General features: G+C 38.5%; 1 protein-coding gene across 1 annotated transcript in view; it reads left to right on the top strand.

Annotated features, from left to right (window-relative positions):
- Positions 1–22,367, top strand: part of LOC124281073 (solute carrier organic anion transporter family member 3A1-like) — a 43,626-nt gene extending 21,259 nt beyond the window's left edge. Inside the window, exons 2-10 of the mRNA XM_046717085.1 lie at positions 211–836; positions 1,251–1,337; positions 2,138–2,317; positions 3,652–3,816; positions 4,120–4,309; positions 5,325–5,448; positions 10,824–10,978; positions 11,504–11,568; positions 20,694–22,367. Of these exons, the coding sequence (XP_046573041.1) occupies positions 211–836; positions 1,251–1,337; positions 2,138–2,317; positions 3,652–3,816; positions 4,120–4,309; positions 5,325–5,448; positions 10,824–10,978; positions 11,504–11,568; positions 20,694–20,974 (1,873 nt within the window). The 3' untranslated portion in view covers positions 20,975–22,367. The remainder of the gene's footprint in view (positions 1–210; positions 837–1,250; positions 1,338–2,137; positions 2,318–3,651; positions 3,817–4,119; positions 4,310–5,324; positions 5,449–10,823; positions 10,979–11,503; positions 11,569–20,693) is intronic.
- Positions 22,368–25,341: the final 2,974 nt, after the last annotated feature.

Genomic DNA, 25,341 nt, shown 5'->3' with positions numbered 1-25,341 from the left:
GTCATTATAGCCGACTGGGGTTAACCTGCATTCAACCTGAATTGTTTGTGTGACACAAAACATGCCATCCGACAAGAAGATAGTCATTTGGTGAAAGCTGAGTTATTTGCTCTGGTATCGCTAAGTCCATACCAAACGAAATTGTATTGTTGATTTGTCTGTTTTCAAATATGATTTCGTACAGTACATGTCCTTTCATCTGTCAATCAGGAAATCGATGTTCAAGATGGCACACACCGACGTGAGTATTAACGCCATGGCTGAGTCTGGAGGATGTCGACGACGGTGTTTCAACAACATCCTCTGGTTTACTGCTGTCTTCAGTGTGTCGGCACTGTTGCTGGAGTCAGTCAAGTCCTACACAACATCACAGATCACATCACTAGAGAAACAGTTTGGACTCAGCAGTACAAAAAGTGGCCTCCTTCTGAGCTGCAACGAAATCGGTTATCTTGCAGCTATTTTCTTCTTCAGCCATTTTGGGGGAAAGCGTTGTATACCTAGGATCCTGTCCGTTGCAATGGCTTTGTATGGTATTGCTAGTTTAATGTGTGGTATGTTACACTTCATGGATCCTGTATCGCTGCCTTCTTTAGATGATCTTTCCTCCAACTATTCCTCTCCACAAGGTGCCAGATTGTGTCAGGATTCCGTGCAGGAACAGGAGAGATGTCCAGCCACGAAGGACCAAGCCACTGACAACGGTCGTTGGGTGTACAGTGTGCTTGCCGTGCTTATGGTGTTACTAGGAGTGGGTAAATCCCCACGGTTTGCCCTGGGTTTTCCGTACCTCGACAATAACTCCCGTGACAAACAACAGTCAAGTTTACTGGCAGGTATGTGTTTCGATGTTGAAGACAATGACGATATATGAGTATTTAACATATAAGAGTGTCAGGCATATGTAAAGTTGAAGAATGAAGGAAAATCTTACTCACTTTCCATTTAGAACCACGATCTTATTGATAGTAAAGAACACAAAAGAAATCTTCATCTTGTTTATATTTCCACTGGCTCCTACTCTACTGTTAACATCCACTACTTATACAATTTATATAATAGCAACAAGACACATCCCATACAAGGTCGGCATGGAAACAGTCATGACCAGACAATCAAGTGACAAGGTGGTGTGATTACGATTTCTGAAACTGAAAACGTGAAAAGAAACACTTCAGCAAACCAATGGTGTTCAAACCAACTTCAGACAACATTCACAGTTATGAATTTTATCGTCTATGATCTTGCAGGAATCATAATGACAGTGACGTTCTTCGGACCAGCTATTGCACTTAACCTAGGTGGGTTTTTCAGCGCCATGCCTGTTGATCTTAGTGGTGAGTACTTCTTATAGTCCTGCTCTTCTTTCACAAGCATGTATTAATTAAGCATTATTAAGCATGTATTGTTTGTTTGTTGTTTAACGCAGCACTCAAAAATATTCCAGCCATAGACCCGTGCAAAAAGTATTAGGACACTTTACGTAATTTCAATAGACTTACATGTTATTTCAGCGTAGCATAAATAATTTTCATGAAGTGAGTTTAGGACGGATCTTTGTAAAATTTGACAGGCAAACTTGAAATCATCTCTGCTCTGCGCACATACTTTCAGTTCAATTTTCCGACCACTATTTAACTAATGACATCACATTTATGAACTTACGTGTGGTTCCACAGTGCACAATCCCATAGGCCGCCATGTTAAAGGAGTTCACGGCACTGTACATATCTTGATTACATTGTTGCCATTCGACAAATAAGAAACGGAAAATTAAACAGAAATTATGTGATTGTAGGTAAGATGATTCCTCACAAATGTGCAAAATTTGACTTGGATCTTACGAAAATAAAATTCATGAAAATTATTTATGCTACACTAAATTACCATGTAAGTCTATGGACATTACGTCAAGTGTCCGAAAACGTTTTGCACAACTCTGTACATGACGGTCATACATAATCGAGTCTGGGATACAATGGAATGTGTCAAAAAGGTCACCACCCGATGCCGTTAATCTCCTCAAGCGTAAAGCATGGGTTGATAGAGACCAAATTTAACCCGGATCTTCACTGGTATCAGCAGTCGTTATTAAGCATATCCGTCTAATCCTTATATTATACTATTTGTTTTGAAGATACCCGGATGGATCCTCTTCACCCACAATGGGTCGGGGCATGGTGGATTGGGTTCCTGATCTTTGGATGTGTATCTCTCCTTTTCGCTGCTCTCTTAGGCTGCTTTCCAAAGCGCATGAAGAAACTCACCAAAAGACCCGTAAACGTCGATAGCCACACCCTTAAGGAAGAGCTGTCAGGTATGCGAAATACCTTTCCGTTATCACTGAATCACTGGTTACATATCTTAATCACACCATAATCAATTTAGGCTTATGGAAATAACTATTGATGGTTCAAGATATTGCAGGTCGATTGCAGAAAGCACATGCAAATCGTTGAAATGCCGCTGAGGTTGACGTTGTGAGGTTCTGGGCCCACTTGCACAAGGCGGTCTTAGCGCTACGACTATCTTAAAGCCTATGTTTGAGAATGGGAGTTACACTAATTGTAGCGCCAATTGTTTGTGCAAGTGGGCTCTGGTGTTTTGAGTTTCTATTATGCGGTTTTCCAACTTTTTATACCATTATAACTTTAAATGATAAAATCAAGTATGATTCATATTTATATGCGTCACATGAATGGCTTCGCACGTGTAGGAGATGTATTTCAGATTATTAGACGTTTATTGAATATTGATAATTAAATGGACCGACCTTAATGACACAGTTGTTTGCATTACACCTCGGATTATTGTTTGGTGTCCAATACTGCATCGACGTTCTGCTTTAGCTTGAACAAGCCGACGTACTGCAGCCAGTATACTAAATGCGTAAGAGTCTGTGATAAACAGATATAACAATGTCAAACACAAATCGTTGATGTCCAGGACCATTAGAGGAACAACATCCGTTCTGGATGCTCAGCTTCATTCAGCTCATCTCAGTGATCTGTGGACATATAGAGAATCTCACATTCGAGTCTTCTTATATCAGATATATCAACGCGAGTTGATTAATGTTACAAAGTTATTTTGACTTTAATTAACGAGTGTTGATAGATTTGATATCAGAATACACGAGGGTTTGATTGTATTTATTATCCAAACTCATTCTTCATCAGTTATTAGTAAAAGGATGAAATTATCTGAACACATAACTGCCATTAGGTTTCTTGAGCAGTGATCCCAGTGTAAGTCATAAAATTGTGAACTCATCAACTGTGTGACGTCATTGCTGTGTCAGCTGTGTTCTTATTGGTCAAAGCATTGTGAGGTCATTAACTGGCGATGTAATAGCACTATGACAATTCAATTGTTGCGATATCTACAATATAGATATCCCTTGCGATATCTACTGTGGGAGTCAGTTTTGGATGATAAATATAGGATATAAGTATCAAGTGTAAAGTTCCCAGATGATATCACCCTAGACGTCTTGGTCCTACCTGAAGACGTGTTAACGAAAACTCAACTCTGTAATGCGGTTTTACAGTGAGGATGGGGTAACCATGGCTGACAGAAAGCTTTTCACGTCGATCATTGGACGGTCACAGTAGGTTACACAACAATGAGAATCATCTTCTGTACTTGTAGATTTACCCAAATCGGTGGTGCGAATAGTGCGGAACCCGGTGGTTGCTTGTCTGTTGCTGGCAAACTGCAGCGTGATCTTCTTCGTGGGGGGAAACATGGCATTCGCCCCCAAATACTTTGAGAACCAGTTTATGATACAGGCTTCGAAAGCCAACTTTATAGCGGGTAAGAAAAAGTTGCCATTTCAAGACCTTTCTGGTTTACTAACTCCAAAATCTTTCTCACTTGTGACACATTCTATGTCCTTATTAAAATATGGTAAATTCGCACATTTTGAATGTTCGTATTATTTTGTCAGATGGATACAAGTATAACATTAAGTTGTTCTTGGTATATAGACATGAGAGGGCCGAATACAGTGACGTCGTCGAAAGGGTTCGAATCCTATTGAGTGTGTTTCACGATGTACTGCCCAAATTATTTGTCATTCATTTCGACTGTTTCAGTATGTGTAATCCCATGTTGTAGGTTTGGAAGAATTTCTCTGGGCGACTGTAGGCATTTTACTCGGTGGTATTCTTACCAGCAAACTCAAGCTGACCAACAGGGGTTGTATGAAACTGACCATGATGGTAGCACTGGTCGCGTCTTCCTGCTTTTCTCTCACTCTGCTATTTGGATGTCCTAATCCCAGCATCAAGGGACTGGGTGACAGTAGGTGAGTCAAGCACCATGGACCTAGGGAGACTAGATGAGGCATTCAGTTGGTCTGTGTACCAAGTGGTTTGGTGGGAGGTGGCGTGTCTATATTTTAAGGGGCTGATGAGTGTAGATTAGTTGTACAAAAGTCTATAAATCAAAAGGACTGCTGAGTGAAGGTGAGTTGTACGTGTCTATACATCAATGGACAGGTGAGTGTAGGTGAGTTGTACAATGCATCTATGCATCAATGGGTAGATGAGTGTAGGCGAGTTGTACAACGCATCTTTGCATCAGTGGACAGGTGAGTGTACGTGGTTGTACAATGCATCTGTAGGGCAGGTGAGTGTGTGAATTGTACAATGCATCTATGCACATCAATGGACAGGTGAGTGTAGGTGAGTTTTACAATGCATCTATGCATCAATGGGTAGATGAGTGTAGGCGAGTTGTACAACGCATCTTTGCATCAGTGAACAGGTGAGTGTAGGTGAGTTGCACAGCGCATCTCTTCATCAGTGGGCGGACGAGTGTAGGTGACTTGTACAATGCGTCTCTGCTTCAATCGGCAGGTACGTGTAGGTGAGTTTTACAACGCATCTATGCATCATTGGGCAGGTGAGTAGTAGAGCACATCTTTTCATCGGTGGACAGGTGAGTGTAGGTGAGTTGTACCACGCATGTCTGCACGAATGGGCAGGCGAATTGTCCAACGCATGTAGGCATTGGCGGGCAGATGGGTGTAGGTGTGAAGGTGAGCTGTACAACGCATATGTGCATCAGTGGGCAGGTGAGGGTATGTGAGTCACATGTGTATGAATCACACAACCACTGCTGCAATATCAAAATGAAGCCGCAGATTTATACATTTCAATAGCACATTCAGGAACAAATTACCCCGCTAGACCGGAGCACGTTAACCACTGACTATTTAAAATATGAATTTGTCCAGGTCGCCATGTCTTACCTTCTTTCTTCATTTAGGAAATATAACGTTATACCCATGTTCAGTTTGACAAAACTACGTTCTCTAGGCATAACATGACCAGCACTACCGACTGTGGGTGTGACGCCGATGAATTCATGCCACTGTGTGGAGCTGACGGCGAGACGTACATCAGTCCCTGTATGGCTGGATGCAAGTCTCAGAATGGAACGGTGTGTATCCCTATCTCTGAGTCACAGAATATCAGTTGTTTTGGATGCTATTCCTATGTGACAACTGGAATCTCTGTTAAAGCTGTGGAAGCGAAATTGATTATTCTCTGTCGTTGACTTGTTATAGTTCGTTTTACGACTATATGGAATATTATCTACATTTTACACAGACTTAACATAGTATCTACAACATAGTGATGTTCTAATGTTGAACAACGTTTGTAGGTTGTTATCACTTATACACTAGGCCCGTGAGGATCTGGATTAGAATTTATCTTTAGTAGCACATGCTTATGTAAAAGGCGACAAACGGGATCGGGTGGTCAAGCTCGCTGACTTGATTGACACATGTTATCGTATCCCAGTTGCGCATGGGGTATTCATGCTTAACTACAGCATGGTACCTCAGTGAGCTAGCACTATAAAACCAGCTTAAGTCTGGGCTAGTACAAGCTGCAACATATACACACGCATGCACGTCATCATATGAGCGAAATATTCTTAAGTACGCCGTTAAACCCCATTTCACCTCACCTCACCTCAAGATCAGGAGGAGAAGTCACCATGAGATGACTATGTAGTGTTGTTGCTTGGTCAAAATCTGGAGGAGAGGTCACCATGAGATGACTATGTAGTGTTGCTGCTTAGTCAAGATATGGAGGAGAGGTCACCATGAGATGACTATGTAGTATTGTTGCTTGGTCAAAATCTTGAGGAGAGGTCACCATGAGATGACTATGTAGTGTTGCTGCTTGGTCAAGATATGGAGGAGAGGTCACCATGAGATGACTATGTAGTATTGTTGCTTGGTCAAAATCTGGAGGAGAGGTCACCATGAGATGACTATGTAGTATTGTTGCTTGGTCAAAATCTGGAGGAGAAGTCACCATCAGATGACTATGTAGTACTAGTGTTGTTGCTTGGTCAAGATCTGGAGGAGAGGTCACCATGAGATGACTATGTAGTGTTGCTGCTTAGTCAAGATATGGAGGAGAGGTTACCATGAGATGACTATGTAATATTGTTGCTTGGTTAAGATCTGGAGGAGAGGTCGCCATGAGATCACCATGAGATGGTCACTGAGATGAGAGGTCACCATGAGATGAGGAGAGGTCATGTAGTGTTGCTTGGTCAAGATCTGGAGGAGAGGTCACCATGAGATGACTATGTAGTGTTGTTGCTTGGTCAAGATCTGGAGGAGAGGTCACCATGAGATGACTATGTAGTGTTGTTGCTTGGTCAAGATATGGAGGAGAGGTCACCATGAGATGACTATGTATTGTTGCTTGGTCAAAATTGGTCACCATGAGATGATATGGAGGAGAGGTCACCATGAGATGACTATGTAGTGCTGTTGCTTGGTCAAGATATGGAGGAGAGGTCACCATGAGATGACTATGTAGTGTTGTTGCTTGGTCAAGATATGGAGGAGAGGTCACCATGAGATGACTATGTAGTGTTGTTGCTTGGTCAAGATATGGAGGAGAGGTCACCATGAGATGACTATGTAGTGTTGTTGCTTGGTCAAGATAGGAGAGGCCACCATGAGTAACTATGAGAGGTCACCATGAGATGATGACTATGTAGTACTATGTTGTTGCTTGGTCAAGATATGGAGGAGAGGTCACCATGAGATGACTATGTAGTGTTGTTGCTTGGTCAAGATCTGGAGGAGAGGTCACCATGACTATGTAGTGTTGTTGTAGTCACTATGTGTTGTTGCTTGCTTGGTCAAAATCTGGAGGAGAGGTCACCATGAGATGACTATGTAGTGTTGTTGCTTGGTCAAGATCTGGAGAGGAGAGGTCACCATGAGATGACTATGTGTAGTGTTGTTGCTTGGTCAAGATCTGGAGGAGAGGTCACCATGAGATGACTATGTAGTGTTGTTGCTTAGTCAAGATCAAGATCTGGAGGAGAGGCCACCATGAGTAACTATGTGTTGTTGCTTGGTCAAAATCTGGATGAGAGGTCACCATGAGATGACTATGTAGTGTTGTTGTTTGTTCAAGATTGGTCCAAGATATAGAGGAGAGGTCACCTGGATGAGACCATGAGATGACTATGTAGTGTAGTGTTGTTGCTTGGTCAAGATCTAGAGGAGAGTCACCATGAGATGACTATGTAGTTGTTGCTTTGTCAAGATCTATGTGTTGTTGCTTGGTCAAAATCTGGATGAGAGGTCACCATGAGATGACTATGTAGTACTATTGTTGTTGCTTGGTTAAGATATAGAGGAGAGGTCACCATGAGATGACTATGTAGTGTTGTTGCTTGGTCAAGATCTGGAGGAGAGGCCACCATGAGTAACTATGTGTTGTTGCTTGGTCAAAATCTGGATTAGAGGTCACCATGAGATGACTATGTAGTACTATTGTTGTTGCTTGGTCAAGATCTGGAGGAGAGGTCACCATGAGATGACTATGTAGTGTTGTTGCTTGGTCAAGATCTGGAGGAGAGGTCACCATGAGATGACTATGTAGTGTTGTTGCTTGGTCAAAATCTGGAGGAGAGGTCACCATGAGATGACTATGTAGTATTGTTGCTTGGTCAAGATATGGAGGAGAGGTCACCATGAGATGACTATGTAGTGTTGTTGCTTGGTCAAGATCTGGAGGAGAGGTCACCATGAGATGACTATGTAGTGTTGTTGCTTGGTCAAGATCTGGAGGAGAGGTCACCATGAGATGACTATGTAGTATTGTTGCTTGGTCAAAATCTGGAGGAGAGGTCACCATGAGATGACTATGTAGTGTTGCTGCTTGGTCAAGATATGGAGGAGAGGTCACCATGAGATGACTATGTAGTATTGTTGCTTGGTCAAAATCTGGATGAGAGGTCACCATGACATGACTATGTAGTATTGTTGCTTGGTCAAAATCTGGAGTAGAGGTCACCATCAGATGACTATGTAGTGTTGTTGCTTGGTCAAGATCTGGAGGAGAGGCCACCATGAGTAACTATGTGTTGTTGCTTGGTCAAAATCTGGATGAGAGGTCACCATGAGATGACTATGTAGTACTATAAATATATAATTGTTGTTGCTTGGTCAAGATATAGAGGAGAGGTCACCATGACATGACTATGTAGTATTGTTGCTTGGTCAAAATCTGGAGGAGAAGTCACCATCAGATGACTATGTAGTGTTGTTGCTTGGTCAAGATCTGGAGGAGAGGCCACCATGAGTAACTATGTGTTGTTGCTTGGTCAAAATCTGGATGAGAGGTCACCATGAGATGACTATGTAGTACTATAAATATATAATTGTTGTTGCTTGGTCAAGATATAGAGGAGAGGTCACCATGAGATGACTATGTAGTGTTGTTGCTTGGTCAAGATCTGGAATGACCGCCTCGATGGTGGAGTAGTTAGAGCGTCCGCCCGGAGAGCGGAAGGTCGCGGGTCAGATCCCCGGTCGCGTCATATCAAAAGACGTTAAAATATGGTACTTGTTGGTCCCTGCCTGGCGCTCGGCATTAATGGGTACAACAAGGACTCGTCGGCTCGGAGTCAGTATAATGTGTCTGAGTGGGGTATTAATTTTTCGATATTGTCGAAAGTACAAACATCAATTTCCACTTCATATTAAACATGTTATATACACAACGTTCTCCATACATTGTCGAAAGTATAAATTTGAATGAATATTAATGGAAGTATAATACCTAATTGTATTAATTGTATCAATGACATGATCTATACATATCTTTATCTCAATAAATATCAGCAGGTATTACGCAAATTGTATAACTTGTAACAATGAAAGGTAATACTGACCTAGATGCCATGATTTGCACGTATCATTACTTAATAAATAACAGAAGATGTTATACCCAGTTGTATCACTTGTATCCACATATACTAATACCGACCTAGATGCCTTGATTTGCACGTATCAATACTAATAAAATATTAGAAGATAGTACACCCAATTGTATTACTTGTATCAACGAATACTAATACTGACCTAGATGACATGATTTACATATTTCATTATCTTGATAAATATCAGAAGATATACTATTGTTCGACATGGAATATACTTGAAAGATTTGTGTGGGTGGATCAGATTACAACGCGTCATAAATATAACTTTGAAACTATCAGGCTGTCTTGATAGATTATGGAATGATGAACAGAACGCATTAAACCTATCATTTATACATGTTGAAAAGGCACTATATTTTGTTACTTCAGAGTATCTGCTTATCTCCCTTTGTACATGCTTGAAATTTGGAATTGTTTCTTCTAACTTTTGGGTATATATGACTTGTTTAACAAGACATATGGTATTTAATGAATTAGCATTTCTTCCTTTAAATCCAAGCATGATATTTTCTGAGTTAAATTCAATGTTACCTTCTGCTACAGTTGTAAGCCATCTGGTTAGATCACTCCATATTTCTTTTTATATAGCTATATTTACTGAAAAGGTGAACACTTATTGCTTCTGGTTCATTTAAACAAAAGGTGCACAAAGCAGTTTCTTTAAAACCAATTCTATGTAAAAACTTATTTGTCGGCATGATATTATATAGTATTTTCATCTGTAACCATTTTAGGTTACTTCTGGTACATCATTTTCCCATCATGTATTATATAAAAAAATTTATCATTTCACTATCATATTTTCTTTTAAAAAGGCTCTCCCTCTCCCACTCCCAAGGGGTCTTAAGTGAAAATTATGATGTTTCTTCGTGCATGCTTTAACGGCTGATTTCATGCTTTGAGATCTAAGGACATTTAACTTAATGTTAAAAACCTCCTGCAATTCATCATGTGTAAAATTCACCTGTATTTGGGTTGATCAAATCATAAACAAAGTGTATCCCTGCATTGTACCAATTTTTGAATAAAACTGTTTCGTTACCCACTTTAAATAAGGAATTATTATAAGAGATTGATTTAGGAAATCCGTTGCATTTAGTGTCTTGTACTGTTTCTTTAAAATGTGAGGGATATGCGATATCTACATCTTTCCAAAAAGTATTTCTTATGCTAGGGACAATATATTTCTTACTTTTTAGTATGTATTCAGGGTTGGCTAACCATAGTCTGTTGTGATTTAGTATGCAGTTATCAACTAGTGTCTTCCATTTACAATTGCTGGCATAAAATCCTTTAACCATGAGATGTTCTGGGCAATAATAATATCATTTATAATTGGAGCACTTCAATGTTCATGATGTTGATCACTGGATTGTCTGGTCCAGACTCGATTATTTACAGACCGCCGCCATATAGCTGGAATATTGCGGCGTTAAACAGGAAACAAACCAGCCAAATTATGTACTGTTAGAGATATATTTGCAGATTCACTTACGGCATCCCCGTAGAAACTTTGCAGGTCTGTAGCTTTTTATTAAACATTTCAGACATTCACTGGATGCAGCGAGATTCCTGGTGGCGAGGGCACAGCGGGCAGGTGTCCCACAGACTGTCCCTACCTTTACCCCTACGTCATCGTTGACCTGGTGGCTGGAATGGCAGGCAGTGTCTCTCTCATTCCTGTACTCATGACCATGCTCAAGTAGGTATGCGTGCATGTGCGTGTGCGTGCGTGTGTGAGTTTATCATTCTAAGGGAATGGGTTTAATAGCTTCAACAGGACAAAACAGTGAGTCACCACTTGAGGTTCACCCTAAAGGCAAACCTGAGTCATAGTATAATATTTGAGGTAGTTTCACTCTATCGTATACACCCGAGAAAATCCCGTTGAATTACAAGCGCAAGTGGTCAGATTTAGAAATTTCAATGCATGTCGTCGTACCCCAGAGGCGTAGAACGATGCTTATAAATAATATCCATGAGTGGATTGCCTGGCCCAGACACGATCATTTACACCCACTGTATACCAGAATACTGCAACTGTCAAGCAAACACTGTGCTTGTGAGAATTGAAATATTGCAGGCTAAGGATGGTTCATTTACAATGTTGAAAGAGTTGGTATTGTATGCAAATTTGATTACAAATTGTACTTTATTCAACATGACATTTCTACATGGCATTTCAACTGGGCTTTACAGTTTCACATATTCGTTACTTCATTTTCAGGATGGTTGAACCGCGTGATAAACCCATGGTCGTCGCCATGACGTCATTCCTCAATGGGTTGTTAGGTATGTGAACTGCAACAAATCGCTGGTTGAAACATGACATAGTACGACACAGTATACTGTTTTTATCTATCATATCTCTGTATGAAATTGGATTGAATTCTATGAGATGTATCGTTTCAGTCACATGATTGTTTGATTTATTACGAAAGTGACGACGCATGGGAACTCCTTTGTCCTGATATGTTATCTAAATAGTTCAGTAAACACCGACCCAGTTTTATCAAATTATAGAACGCCTCAATGACCGCAATATGGCGGTTATTCAGTGGTGAGGTAACAGTGGAGGTTACAATCACATAATTATGTGCTTTATTACAAACGTGACGACGTTTGTAAACACCGTTGCCTTTATATGCCATTTAAAGGCACAATTTCACACATTTTCGACAAAATTTTCGTTTCAAATAATGTTCGGCCGACGTACATGGCGCGAGAGTCGATTTAATGCAACGTTGCTTTAAAGGGACACTGATCCAGAGCAATTCCCTGGTACTGGGTGTTGCTTTTGGTATTGTTTTTCCGACTACCCGGATGATATCCCAGGATTCTTGAAGTGGGTTGCGATCCCTGCTGCGCCATCCGCAAGCGCAATTGAAAGTATAGGTATAATATGTATATCCTTACATTGATCTACAAGGATTAATGTTTCCATCTTCTAGAGTGTGAAAACAACTGGACACAATTTGAAGTTAAACTTCTTCTGTGAATTTATAACATAACTGTAATATGAAGACATTTTATAGATTGCAAATGTAGATCATATTTCACACATGCGCCCTAAGTGCGACCTGGAGTATGTTGTCTGTCTCATCGAACTAAAACAATGAAGTGGATTGATTCTGCTGAATGTTACAACAAATGAATAAATACAACATACAAATATTAAAATTAAAACAGACTAATGTTACAGCAATAATATCGGGTTATTTCCTTGTTCGAAGAATGCATCCATCAATATCCACATTAAGGAACGATATGCCATTCATTTGCAGCTGACAAAGAAACCTGCCATTTGTCATTTAACTGTGTAATATGTAAAAAACATCCGTGTCGTGTAATTATTCCAGAAATGTCTTCTTATATATGTACTACTGTACACTCGGCAATCTCAACACTTAATATACATATATACGTAAGTGATAGTTTTTCAACAGGTCACGTGACAGTTTCAGGTATTTCACATTGGTGTATAGCTTCATTGCTCACCCAAGAAAGCACCTGGCAACTATTCGCATGACGTCCACCTTTCTTGTAAAAAATAATTCAGTTAAGACAACAATGAGTAATCAATCAACGTATCGACGGTTAATTCTTTGGAAAAAGACGTTGTTTTTACACAAGCTGTTTACGACAGAATGAGGGTTCATTCAGTGTAAGTATCTACACTCCAAAACACTACCTATTGACAAATCCGCAAAGTAAGGTAAAAGTAATTAATCAATCAGCTTGTTATCGGTTAATCCTTTGATTATACTACTCACACTTTGATAAGGATCACACAAATTCACAAAATTTACTTAAACGTAGATTCATAATTTGCAATTGTATCCATTTAAACCGGATAAATACTAATATGGTAACCCCTCTTTAGGCAAACAATCACTTTAATCTAACCTTATGCACTTGATACATAAGTAACCATAAAAATGGTTTTCATTGCACCAAACAACCATTTTGCAAATCATGGAACGAGTCATTGACAAGTACACAGCACCTGTCAATAGCAGGTATGGGATCCACAAGATGAAATGACACACTGAAACCTAGGATCAATGGTTGCAATCTAATAGATATTTTATATCCAATTTGACCCCACATCACAGTTTTCTGTTCAATCCATGATTTGATCCTTAGCAACGTGTGAATAGTATACATAACATGAAATACATTTGCCACATCAGACCTTAATTCATAATGGTGAGTATTTACTTACTCAAAGCATTTCTATACATGTAGCTAAAGATTATAAATGTCTTGGTTTGATCTGATGAATGTAAAGAAATCTGCTTAAATTAGGGATGGTGCCGCCCCATTTGTTTTTTAACATATTCGATACACAAGTCCAGACTATTCTTACTTATTGTTCAGAAATTTTGGGGGTACATTAGATTAGATGTTATAGAAAAGGTACACTTACCAGCTTGTAAGAGGATTTATGTTATGCCTCCTGTGTCATCTATTTTATGAAACCTTAGAATCTGAAAAATATTTATCCTGTCTGCAAGCTAAAAATATTAGAAAAATGTTCGGCCGACGTACATGGCGCGAGAGTCGATTTAATGCAACGTTGCTTTAAAGGGACACTGATCCAGAGCAATTCCCTGGTACTGGGTGTTGCTTTCGGTATTGTTTTTCCGACTACCCGGATGATATCCCAGGATTCTTGAGTGGGTTGCGATCCCTGCTGCGCCATCCGCAAGCGCAATTGAAAGTATAGGTATAATATGTATATCCTTACATTGATCAACAAGTATTAATGTTTCCATCTTCTAGAGTGTGAAAACAACTGGACACAATTTGAAGTTTAACTTCTTCTGTGAATTTATAACATAACTGTAATATGAAGACATTTTAAAGATTATATTTCCTTGTTCGAAGAATGCATCCATTATATCCACATTAAGGAACGACATGCCATTCATTTGCAGCTGACAAAGAAACCTGCCATTTGTCATTTAACTGTGTAATATGTAAAAAACATCCGTGTCGTGTAATTATTCCTGAAATGTCTTCTTATATATGTACTACTGTACACTCGGCAATCTCACCACTTAATATACATATATACGTAAGTGATAGTTTTTCAACAGGTCACGTGACAGTTTCAGGTACATGTATTTCACATTGGTGTATAGCTTCATTGCTCACCCAAGAAAGCACCTGGCAACTATTCGCATGACTTCCACCTTTCTTGTAAAAAATAATTCAGTTAAGACAACAATGAGTAATCAATCAACGTATCGACGGTTAATCCTTTGATTATACTACTCACACTTTGATAAGGATCACACAAATTCACAAAATTTACTTAAACGTAGATTCATAATTTGAAATTGTGTCCATTTAAAACCGGATAAATACTAATATGGTAACCCCTCTTTAGGCAAACAATCACTTTAATCTAACCTTATGCACTTGATACATGAGTAACCATAAAAATGGTTTTCATTGCACCAAACAACCATTTTGCAAATCATGGAACGAGTCATTGACAAGTACACAGCACCTGTCAATAGCAGGTATGGGATCCGCAAGATGAAATGACACACTGAAACCTAGGATCAATGCTTGCAATCTAATAGATATTTTATATCCAATTTGACCCCACATCACAGTTTTCTGTTGAATCCATGATTTGATCCTTAGCAACGTGTGAATAGTATACATAACATGAAATACATTTGCCACATCAGACCTTAATTCATAATGGTGAGTATTTACTTACTCAAAGCATTTCTATTCATGTAGCTAAAGATTATAAATGTCATGGTTTGATCTTTAACAGTACAATGAATGTAAAGAAATCTGCTTAAATTAGGGATGGTGCCACCCCATTTGTTTTTTAACATATTCGATACACAAGTCCAGACTATTCTTACTTATTGTTCAGAAATTTTGGGGGTACATTAGATTAGATGTTATAGAAAAGGTACACTTACCAGCTTGTAAGAGGATTTATGTTATGCCTCCTGTGTCATCTATTTTATGAAACCTTAGAATCTGAAAAATATTTATCCTGTCTGCAAGCTAAAAATATTAGAAAAATGTTCGGCCGACGTACATGGCGCGAGAGTCGATTTAATGCAACGTTGCTTTAAAGGGACACTGATCCAGAGCAATTCCCTGGTACTGGGTGTTGCTTTCGGTATTGTTTTTCCGACTACCCGGATGATATCCCAGGATTCTTGAGTGGGTTGCGATCCCTGCTGCGCCATCCGCAAGCGCAATTGAAAGTATAGGTATAATATGTATATCCTTACATTGATCATCAAGTATTAATGTTTCCATCTTCTAGAGTGTGAAAACAACTGGACACAATTTGAAGTTTAACTTCTTCTGTGAATTTATAACATAACTGTAATATGAAGACATTTTAAAGATTATATTTCCTTGTTCGAAGAATGCATCCATTATATCCACTATTAAGGGGTTAAAGAATGCGACGATGCCATTCATTTGCAGCTGACAAAGAAACCTGCCATTTGTCATTTAACTGTGTAATATGTAAAAACATCCGTGTCGTGTAATTATTCCAGAAATGTCTTCTTATATATGTACTACTGTACACTCGGCAATCTCACCACTTAATATACATATATACGTAAAGTGATAGTTTTTCAACAGGTCACGTGACAGTTTCAGGTACATGTATTTCACATTGGTGTATAGCTTCATTGCTCACCTAAGAAAGTACCTGGCAACTATTCCCATGACGTCAACCTTTCTTGTAAAAATAATTCAGTTAAAACAACAACGAGTAATCAATCAACGTATCGTTAAAAAAATTGTTTTTACAGCTTAAGACAAGGGTTCATTCAATGTAGTATCTACACTCCGAAACACTCAACAAATCCGCAAAGTATCAATCAGCTTGTTATCGGTTAATCCTTTGATTATACTACTCACACTTTGATAAGGATCACACAAATTCACAAAATTTACTTAAACGTAGATTCATAATTTGCAATTGTATCCATTTAAACCGGATAAATACTAATATGGTAACCCCTCTTTAGGCAAACAATCACTTTAATCTAACCTTATGCACTTGATACATAAGTAACCATAAAAATGGTTTTCATTGCACCAAACAACCATTTTGCAAATCATGGAACGAGTCATTGACAAGTACACAGCACCTGTCAATAGCAGGTATGGGATCCACAAGATGAAATGACACACTGAAACCTAGGATCAATGGTTGCAATCTAATGGATATTTTATATCCAATTTGACCCCACATCACAGTTTTCTGTTGAATCCATGATTTGATCCTTAGCAACGTGTGAATAGTATACATAACATGAAATACATTTGCCACATCAGACCTTTATTCATAATGGTGAGTATTTACTTACTCAAAGCATTTCTATACATGTAGCTAAAGATTATAAATGTCATGGTTTGATCTTTAACAGTACAATGAATGTAAAGAAATCTGCTTAAATTAGGGATGGTGCCACCCCATTTGTTTTTTAACATATTCGATACACAAGTCCAGACTATTCTTACTTATTGTTCAGAAATTTTGGGGGTACATTAGATTAGATGTTATAGAAAAGGTACACTTACCAGCTTGTAAGAGGATTTATGTTATGCCTCCTGTGTCATCTATTTTATGAAACCTTAGAATCTGAAAAATATTTATCCTGTCTGCAAGCTAAAAATATTAGAAATACAGTTGTACGATTTAGACTAGGTCTTACAAATCTAATGATCAATTAAGATAGAAAACATGGTTTGGAAAATTTTACGATTATGCCCTTTGTGTAGCTCTGGAATTCAAGATGAAGTCCATTATATACTGAGTCAAAAAAGAAACTTCACATTCTTTCTTCAGGGCACTATAAAAGAACAAGAGATGGTAAGATGGTTAAAGTGTTATTATTTCATTGCTGAGATCTGTGTGATGTTATCGATACACTGACAGTGCCATAATCAGTTCCATTAGGCTACACCGCCGTTCCAAAACATGGGTATACAGAATGTCAAGTCACAAGAATAAAAATGCGAAATTTCTCAGTTCAATATCGTGTATGGCCGCCCCGCGCATTCACCACTGTCAAACACCGTCTCCTCATCGACTGCCTGATGCGTGTGAACACGTGGTTGGGGATTCTGCGCCATTGCTCTTGCAAGGCAGCGCCAAGTTCCTGCAAATTCTGAGGTTGGTTCCTAAGACCACGAAGCCTTCTCCCAAGTGCATCCCAAACGTGCTCTATTGGATTAAGGTCAGGGGACCTCGATGGCCAGTCCATGACGTTGATTCCAGCGTTTTGAAGGAAATTTCGTGTCAACATCGCGGTATGCGGCCGAGCATTATCATGCTGGAACTGTAGACCTGGGCCATGAGCCGCCATGAAAGGAACGAGTTCAGGGGTGAGCACCTGGTCGCGGTAAGCAGCAGCTGTGAGGTTTCCACGGATGACCAGAAGTCGGGAACGGTTGTTCCCACAGAAAGCACCCCAAACCATGCAACTTCCGCCCCCGAATCTGTCGACTTCCTGTACACAACATTGGGCATACCGTTCACGGCGTCGTCTCCAGACTCTATGCCTGCCGTCCGCAAATCTGAGGGTAAACCTGGATTCATCGCTAAAGACGACTCGATTCCAGTCTCTGGGTCCATCGGAGGTGACGTTGGGCCCACAGCAGACGTTGACGTTGATGAAACGGCGTCAATATTGGCTCACGATATGGACGTCGAGAATGGAGATTGGCAGCCCGCAACCGATTTCGAATGGTCTGTGAGGACAGTCGACCTCTAAACATCTCAGCCCTGGTTCGTGTAGCCGGCAGAAATCTGTCACGTAGGTGACGTAGGACGATTTGACGGTCTTCTGCTCGTGACGTCACACGTGGACGACCCGACCTTGTGCGATCAGAAGTGGTGCCAGTTTGTTGTAGACGACCTCGCAAGTCATACACAGTACGACGGCTGCATCCCATTGCTCTTGCGACGTCAATAACTGATCTTCCCGCTTGCAACATGCCAACGGCACGTTCACGTTGCACATTTGACAATCGTGGCATTTCAAGTACCGTTAGAACTGTGGTTTAAAAGTGTTTTTTTCAATTCTTGAGGCCAATGCAAACACGTTCATATGAAGAAAACTTCGATGCGAAGATCACGTTATCGACTGCACGTGCAAAACCTGATTTGGCACTAACGTCATTTGCACGACGAATGGATGGGTTTGAGTGGGTTTTGCTAGCGTTTTCTAGAGTCGAAAGATAGGGATCCCATTTCGGATACATAGATGTATCATCAGAGAAAAATTATTCATTATTTTTCAAATTACATTTTGTGAAGTTTCTTTTTTGACTCAGTATATATTTGTGTGGCCAACCTTTGTTACTACGATTTAAATACCTTGGCGAACATTATTGTCCTAATCATGTCAATTATACCGTTTTCGCTAATCTCTTAGCTACAAAAAATGAAGCAATTTTGTCTGATCTTGCATTGTATGTTCATCACCCATTGAAACTAAGGCATTCTTTTGTATCATTATTCTACCAACATACTGAATGTTAATATCCATTTAAATAATTGAATGAATGATTATGACAGAATGAATATGTTTACATATTGTAATTGTGATTTGTATATAAACGCTCTGACTTTGACTAGACTTTGATTCCAGACAAGGGAAATGCTAAATGGGAACATTTGTCGGGTAATCTAGTTGTGTTACTACTAATTATACCTGTTATAAATTCATGAACTGACCATCAAGTGAATGGTGAAAAATAAACAGGTGTAGGTTTATACCACCAAACACGGGTTACAGCAAGGGAGAAGTAATCGCTGTGCATGCAATTTTAATTGTCTAAAAACTGTCGGTCGATGCTGTTTTTGAGGATACGAAGGGAACTTCATTTTTGAGGATATTTTCAAATAACGGCATCTGTTGGGCATCCTCCGCTCTTTTTGTCCAACTGTTAAGTTGAAGAAATTCTGCAAAGGTGTACAGCTGCCCAGTCCCCGTGTCCGTCAGGGTCGAGGGAGCATCGGCTGCTCCACCTGACGTAATTAAATGTGGATTGTTTGCGCGAAACATTAATCGCTCTGGATCAGTGGCCCTTTAACCATATATGGGGATATATGTCCTGTCCCATGTCCTCTTCACACTCTATACAATGACTGTTTATCTCATTTATCTACCTGTTTGAATTTCAAATTTGCTGATGATGCCGCTTTGGTTGGGTTTATTCGTCAATTGGAGAAAAATATTGATGCGTTTACTTCATGCAAAGACAATTTCTTCTCCCTGAACATAAACAAAACAAAGGAAATGATAATTGACTTCTGAAGCAAAAAGGACAGACTGGAACCTGTTTTTATTGATGGACATATGGAAGTAGAAACAGTAGAACAGTATAAATATCACTGTATTATCATTGATAATAGGGGTATTATCATTGATAATAAACTTTCATGGAAATCAAATTCACATCGTGTACATAGGAAAGCACAACAGAGAATTTTCTTTCTGCGAAAGTTGCGATCATTTAATGTAGACACTACTATCTTAAAATTATTCTACCAAACATTCATCAATAGTATTTTAACTTTTTGTTTTCATGTATGGTATGGCAATCTTCCTCTTACACAGAAAAACAAACTTGACAAAATTGTAAACATATCCAGCAAAATTTGCGGCTTCAATTTCGAACCTCTACCTTTTCAGTATGCGTCAAAAGTTAAAAAGAAAACTCTGGCCATTCAGTCGGATCCATCACACCTTTTAAATGAATGTTATGACTTTCTGCCTTCTGGCCGCCGTTTCAAAATCATGTATTACAAAACTATTAGAACTTCAAAATCATTTGTCCCATACAGCATAAAACTTCTAATCTTCCACCAAAATTGTAATAGTGAAATTAATGATGTGGCACGAGTGATTATTATATTATGTACTTTGATTATGATCCACCATAATATTGTGATTAGCTTGACATTGTGTGTGTGTATATATATATATATATATATATGTATATATGTATATATATATATATATATATATATATATATATATACACACACACAATGTCACACATCACAATGTCAAGCTAATATAATATTATGTATATATATATATATATGTGTGTATGTGTCTATATATACACACACACACACACACACACACACAATATATATATATATATATATATATATTAAATTATATGTTGTTTTTGTTATATGCTTTGTATTGGCTCTTTGAATGCAAGACAAATTTCCCTTGCGGGACAATAAAATTTATCTTAACTTATCTTAACTCAATCGAACTATATTTATATTTGTAATCTAAATCCGTCCTTTTTGAGGGGATAGTTAGTATTATTGAGAGAAATGCATTATTTTAGAGAAGTGTGGTGTGAAATAGTTGTTCTTTATTCAGGTTTTCTCCCAGCGCCAGTGGTGTATGGAAAGGTCATCGACAGCTGTTGTACGCAATGGCACACGGACTGTGGTGAAGTTGGCGCATGCGCCCTTTATGACCTTCCAAACCTACGGTATCGAATGAAATCCATGGACCTTGGATTCCAAGCATTCTCGGCCGTTACCTACGTCGCAGCGTTTCTTCTGTTTAAATGTGGGGTTGTTGAGGACGTCTCTGTGGCCGAAGAGGCAGAAGAGAAAAAATTTCTTGAGAATGAGCTTACTGATATGAAACAGTAACAACTGTTCCTAGCTAGGAGTAAGGCCGACTGTATTTTTTCTTGCATTCCCCTCTCCTACCCGCCCTGAATTTTCATTTCAAAAACTTATAAGCAGCAATGAAGTTTTCTGATGTCAATTTGATGTGGCAGTGTTTGCCCTGGCGTACACGAAATTACCCTCGCACACCAATAAAAGTAAAGGTTACGTGGTTCATATTGTATGTGCATTTATTAGAAAAGGTTTCCGAAGCAAATCGACTTTAATTTAATCGAATTAATTCAATGACTTTTGCATGTTGATCTAAATTTTAACATTTCATAAAATCAGTTATGTTTTCAAGTATGTTTTGTATATTTCATATTTTGATTATTTTCACCCTCCAGAACTCCTGGTTTTTGCTGGAGATGAGAAACAGAAGAATATACTGAATATACTGAGTGTTACTCGTTTAGTAGACTACTTATTAGACAAGACAATACATTCAATGTACAGGCTACTGTTACGAAATACAGAAATACACAAATTACACTTCTATAAGCAATAATGTATAGATAAAATATACATTAAATCAATTAAATGTTTCTGAATACTTTAACTCCTCCAGTGGTGTACGCCAAGGTTGCCTTTAAGTTCACAGAAATATCTTTGAGGGTAACCTCAATCTGAGCGACAAAGATGTGGACAACATTTACTTTAAAGCGGTACATAGGCTTCCCAGGAAACCATTCCCTAACGACCCCACCCCGGACGCACCCGCCCCGATCATCGCAAATTTTCCTTAACATGGAGGATAGGGACACGGTGTTGAAATCTGCGAAGTTTCTTAAAGGCACAAGGTTGTCTATTCGCACAGACCTCCTCGCGTAACTAAAAAAACAGAGGGCAATATTATATCGAAAATCGCAGGACATATTCTCAAACAGGAGGTGCAGACCCGCGTAAGGCAAGTGGGGGTCGACCACTAGAACACTTCCTTCCCCTGGCAGAAACGCACTATGCTAACGGGGGATATGAACCCGCCTTACGAAATCTAACTTCGGACTTCACCCCCGATCCTAAGAGTATGCTATGATATGCTTTGACAATGATGTCTTCTACTGTGTTATACATATTTGACATGTATTAAAACATTTGCAAGTCTGCATATGTCCTACAGTCATAGTCAGAGACAATACTATTTAAACAAGTTTATAATGCATATTTAGCTCATAAGTATCCTGGAATCTACATCAATGATGCTTTTATCAATATGTTAGTAGTACACTATGGCAATGAACGTTTCAAAATGCCTGTGAAGTATGTTGACAATCTATGGAAATGCATGTTTTCACATTGGAGTGAGTAAATATTTTACGTCACATCGGCAATATCTCAGCCATATCGTGACGAAAAAAATTTATACAATACAAAAATGAAAACATTGTGAAGAGTTAAACCTGTCGACGATGGACAGTAAAAACACTATAGTATCACAGATATGAACCTAAAGATAGCATGTAATGTTTTCACATTGCAGCATCTGGTATAAAATCGAATTCATGCATACAATCACATTAAGAATGCTGACATACTGTCTTACCTCCAAGGAAGAAAACTGTCCTGTCGCATCTGAAATTGTCCTTTGTGATCCAAACGATTTGAGTGTTCCTAATCGAAGCTATTTGAATACAGGTTACAACATTCATATTTGCTCTGATCATGTTTTTGTCCACGTTACGTGGCAGTCTCCCGAGCGCATAAACAGGACGTGCTGAAATATACATGCACGAACTGCTCATCGTTTTTCACTGATGTAGAATCGATATAAATTATAGAAATGTGCCTATTGTTTCCAATATATAGTCATAGAATTAGCAAATTACTAGTCAATATGACGCTTTCTTTTGACCGAGGGATATTCGTGGGGGAGACTGTTTTCCCCTTATCTTGGGGAGACAATGTATTATGTCTCTATTCTGTATGGTTTTGGGGTGTCTGTATTCTTAATATTTGATGCACTAGAATACTATGACAATGCACGATTCACAACGTCTATGAGGTAAATTTGGTATATTAGTATACTATGACAATGCACATCACACATCTGTGAAGTACATGTGGTATATTATGCACGTCTCACATCTGTGAAGTATATGTGGTATATTAGTATAGTATGACAATACACGATTACCCACGTGTATGATGTATATTTGGTGTGTTAGTATACTATGACAATGCACGTCTGAAAACGTCTGGGAAGTATATGTGATATATATGAATCTACTACGACAATGCACGTCTCGCCACGTCTATGATATATATTATATATATATATATTTGACATATTAGTATACCATGACAATGCACGTCTGGGACGTTTATTTGATATATATTAACCTACTACGACAATGCACGTCTCGCCACGTCTATGATGCTGTATATATATTATATATATAATTGATATATTAGTATACCATGACAATGCACGTCTGGGAAGTATATTTGATATATATGAACCTACTTCGACAATGCACGTCTCGCCACGTCTATGTTATATATATACTGTGGCAATGCTCGTCTCACAACGTCTATGAAGTATATTAGTATGTTAGGATTCTAGGACAATGCACGATTCACTACGTGTATGAAGTATATTCATATATCAGTATGCTAACGATAATGCACGATTCACTACGTCTATGAAGTATATTCGGTATATTATATAAAATTTAGTATATTGACAATCTATGGAAATGCATGTTTCAACATTGGAGCATCTAGTATAAAATCGAATTCATGACAACAATCAAATTAAGAATACTGATATATCGTCTTACCTCCTAGAAAAGATTTTCCTGTTGTGGCAGAAATTGACCTTTATAATCCAAACGATTTGAGTGTTTCATAATCCCAACGATTTCAATATATGCTATTACATTCATGTTGTGCTCTGATCATGTTTTCGTCCACTTTACGTGGCAGTCTCCCGAGCAGCGCATGCTGAAATATACATGCATGAACTACTCATCGTTTTTCACTGATGTATAAAATATAGTTATAAATTATAGAAGTGTGCCTATATTTTCCAATATATAGTCATTAGCAGATTACTAGTCAATATGACTCTTTCTTTTGACCGAGGGATATTCGTGGGGAAGGTTGGTTTTTCTTATCATGAGGACAGAATGTATTATATCTCTACTCTGTTTGGTTTTTGGGTGTCTGTATTTCTGTGAAAGACACTCTAATGACACATGTTGAGTGTGCATTTTCGTTGTCGAAATCACAGATAATTCGTGATTTTTCATGTTTTGTATGTATTTTATTCTCAAAATGACCCTAGCATGTATTTCTAAACAAATGTTTTGCATATTTCATACAACTGCACAAATCTTGAATGTCAACTTGACGCATTTAGATAATTCAATCAGCTTTTATTTCCATATATTTATGAAACTCCATGATGCACTTGAAATAGTTATGCTATGACTCCAAAGCTAGAGATAAAATCTCAAAACTGTCGGGGCATAACCAACATTGTTAAAAAGGAAAAAAAGTATTCCTATAGTTCCGTAAACAATTATAATATTTACTGTCTGCAGGATGTTCACTTTACGTCAGACCAGGAACAGCTAATCAAACAAACAATGGGGATACAAAGTTGCCTAAGAAGTAACGCCCAAGGGACAGCGATTTTGTTTAATAATAATTTTGAATTCAAAGTTTTAGATACAACTGTTGATACAGAAGGAAACGTGTTGCTTTAAAAATGATGTCAAATATCCTATACAATTATCAGTATTTATAGTCCGAATATAGATGAGCCGGGTATATTTGAACCTATCACAGGTATAACCAAACAATCCGATAGTGATGAGATTTGTTTATGTGGCGATTGGAGCTTAGTTCTCAATCAAAGACTAGACACACATAGCTATAAAAACATAAATCATCCTAAATGCAAAGGTAAACTCTCGGAAATTATTGAAATGTTTGATCTCAAAGACCCATGGAGCGAGATGAATTATGAAACAAAAACATGTACATGGCGCCAGCTGACTCCTTTAAAACAAGCACGACTAGGTTTTTTTCGTATTGCCCAGAATCTGATGCCCTCATTTGTTACTTGTGAAATTCATCGAAGCATCAACTCTGACCACTCATTTATTGAATTAACGCTCAAGCTTTCAACCATCGCACACGGAAAAGGTTTTTGGAAATTTAATAACTCTCTCCTAACTGATAGAAAAATATATAGAACTTATTAAAGACACCATCAAATCCACCCTTGATCAATACAGAACAGATTGTCAGGGTGGTATCAGTACATATTCGATTGAAGATCAGTTACCGTGGGAAAAATTATTATTAATGATAAGATGCAAAACTATTTATTACTCATCCAC

This window comes from Haliotis rubra, unplaced genomic scaffold (assembly GCF_003918875.1).
Source record: "Haliotis rubra isolate DU_JTF1 unplaced genomic scaffold, ASM391887v1 Scf279, whole genome shotgun sequence".
Lineage (NCBI taxonomy): Eukaryota > Metazoa > Mollusca > Gastropoda > Lepetellida > Haliotidae > Haliotis > Haliotis rubra.
Note: the sequence above shows the minus strand (reverse complement) of the source record. Positions and strands in the feature narration are given on the sequence as shown.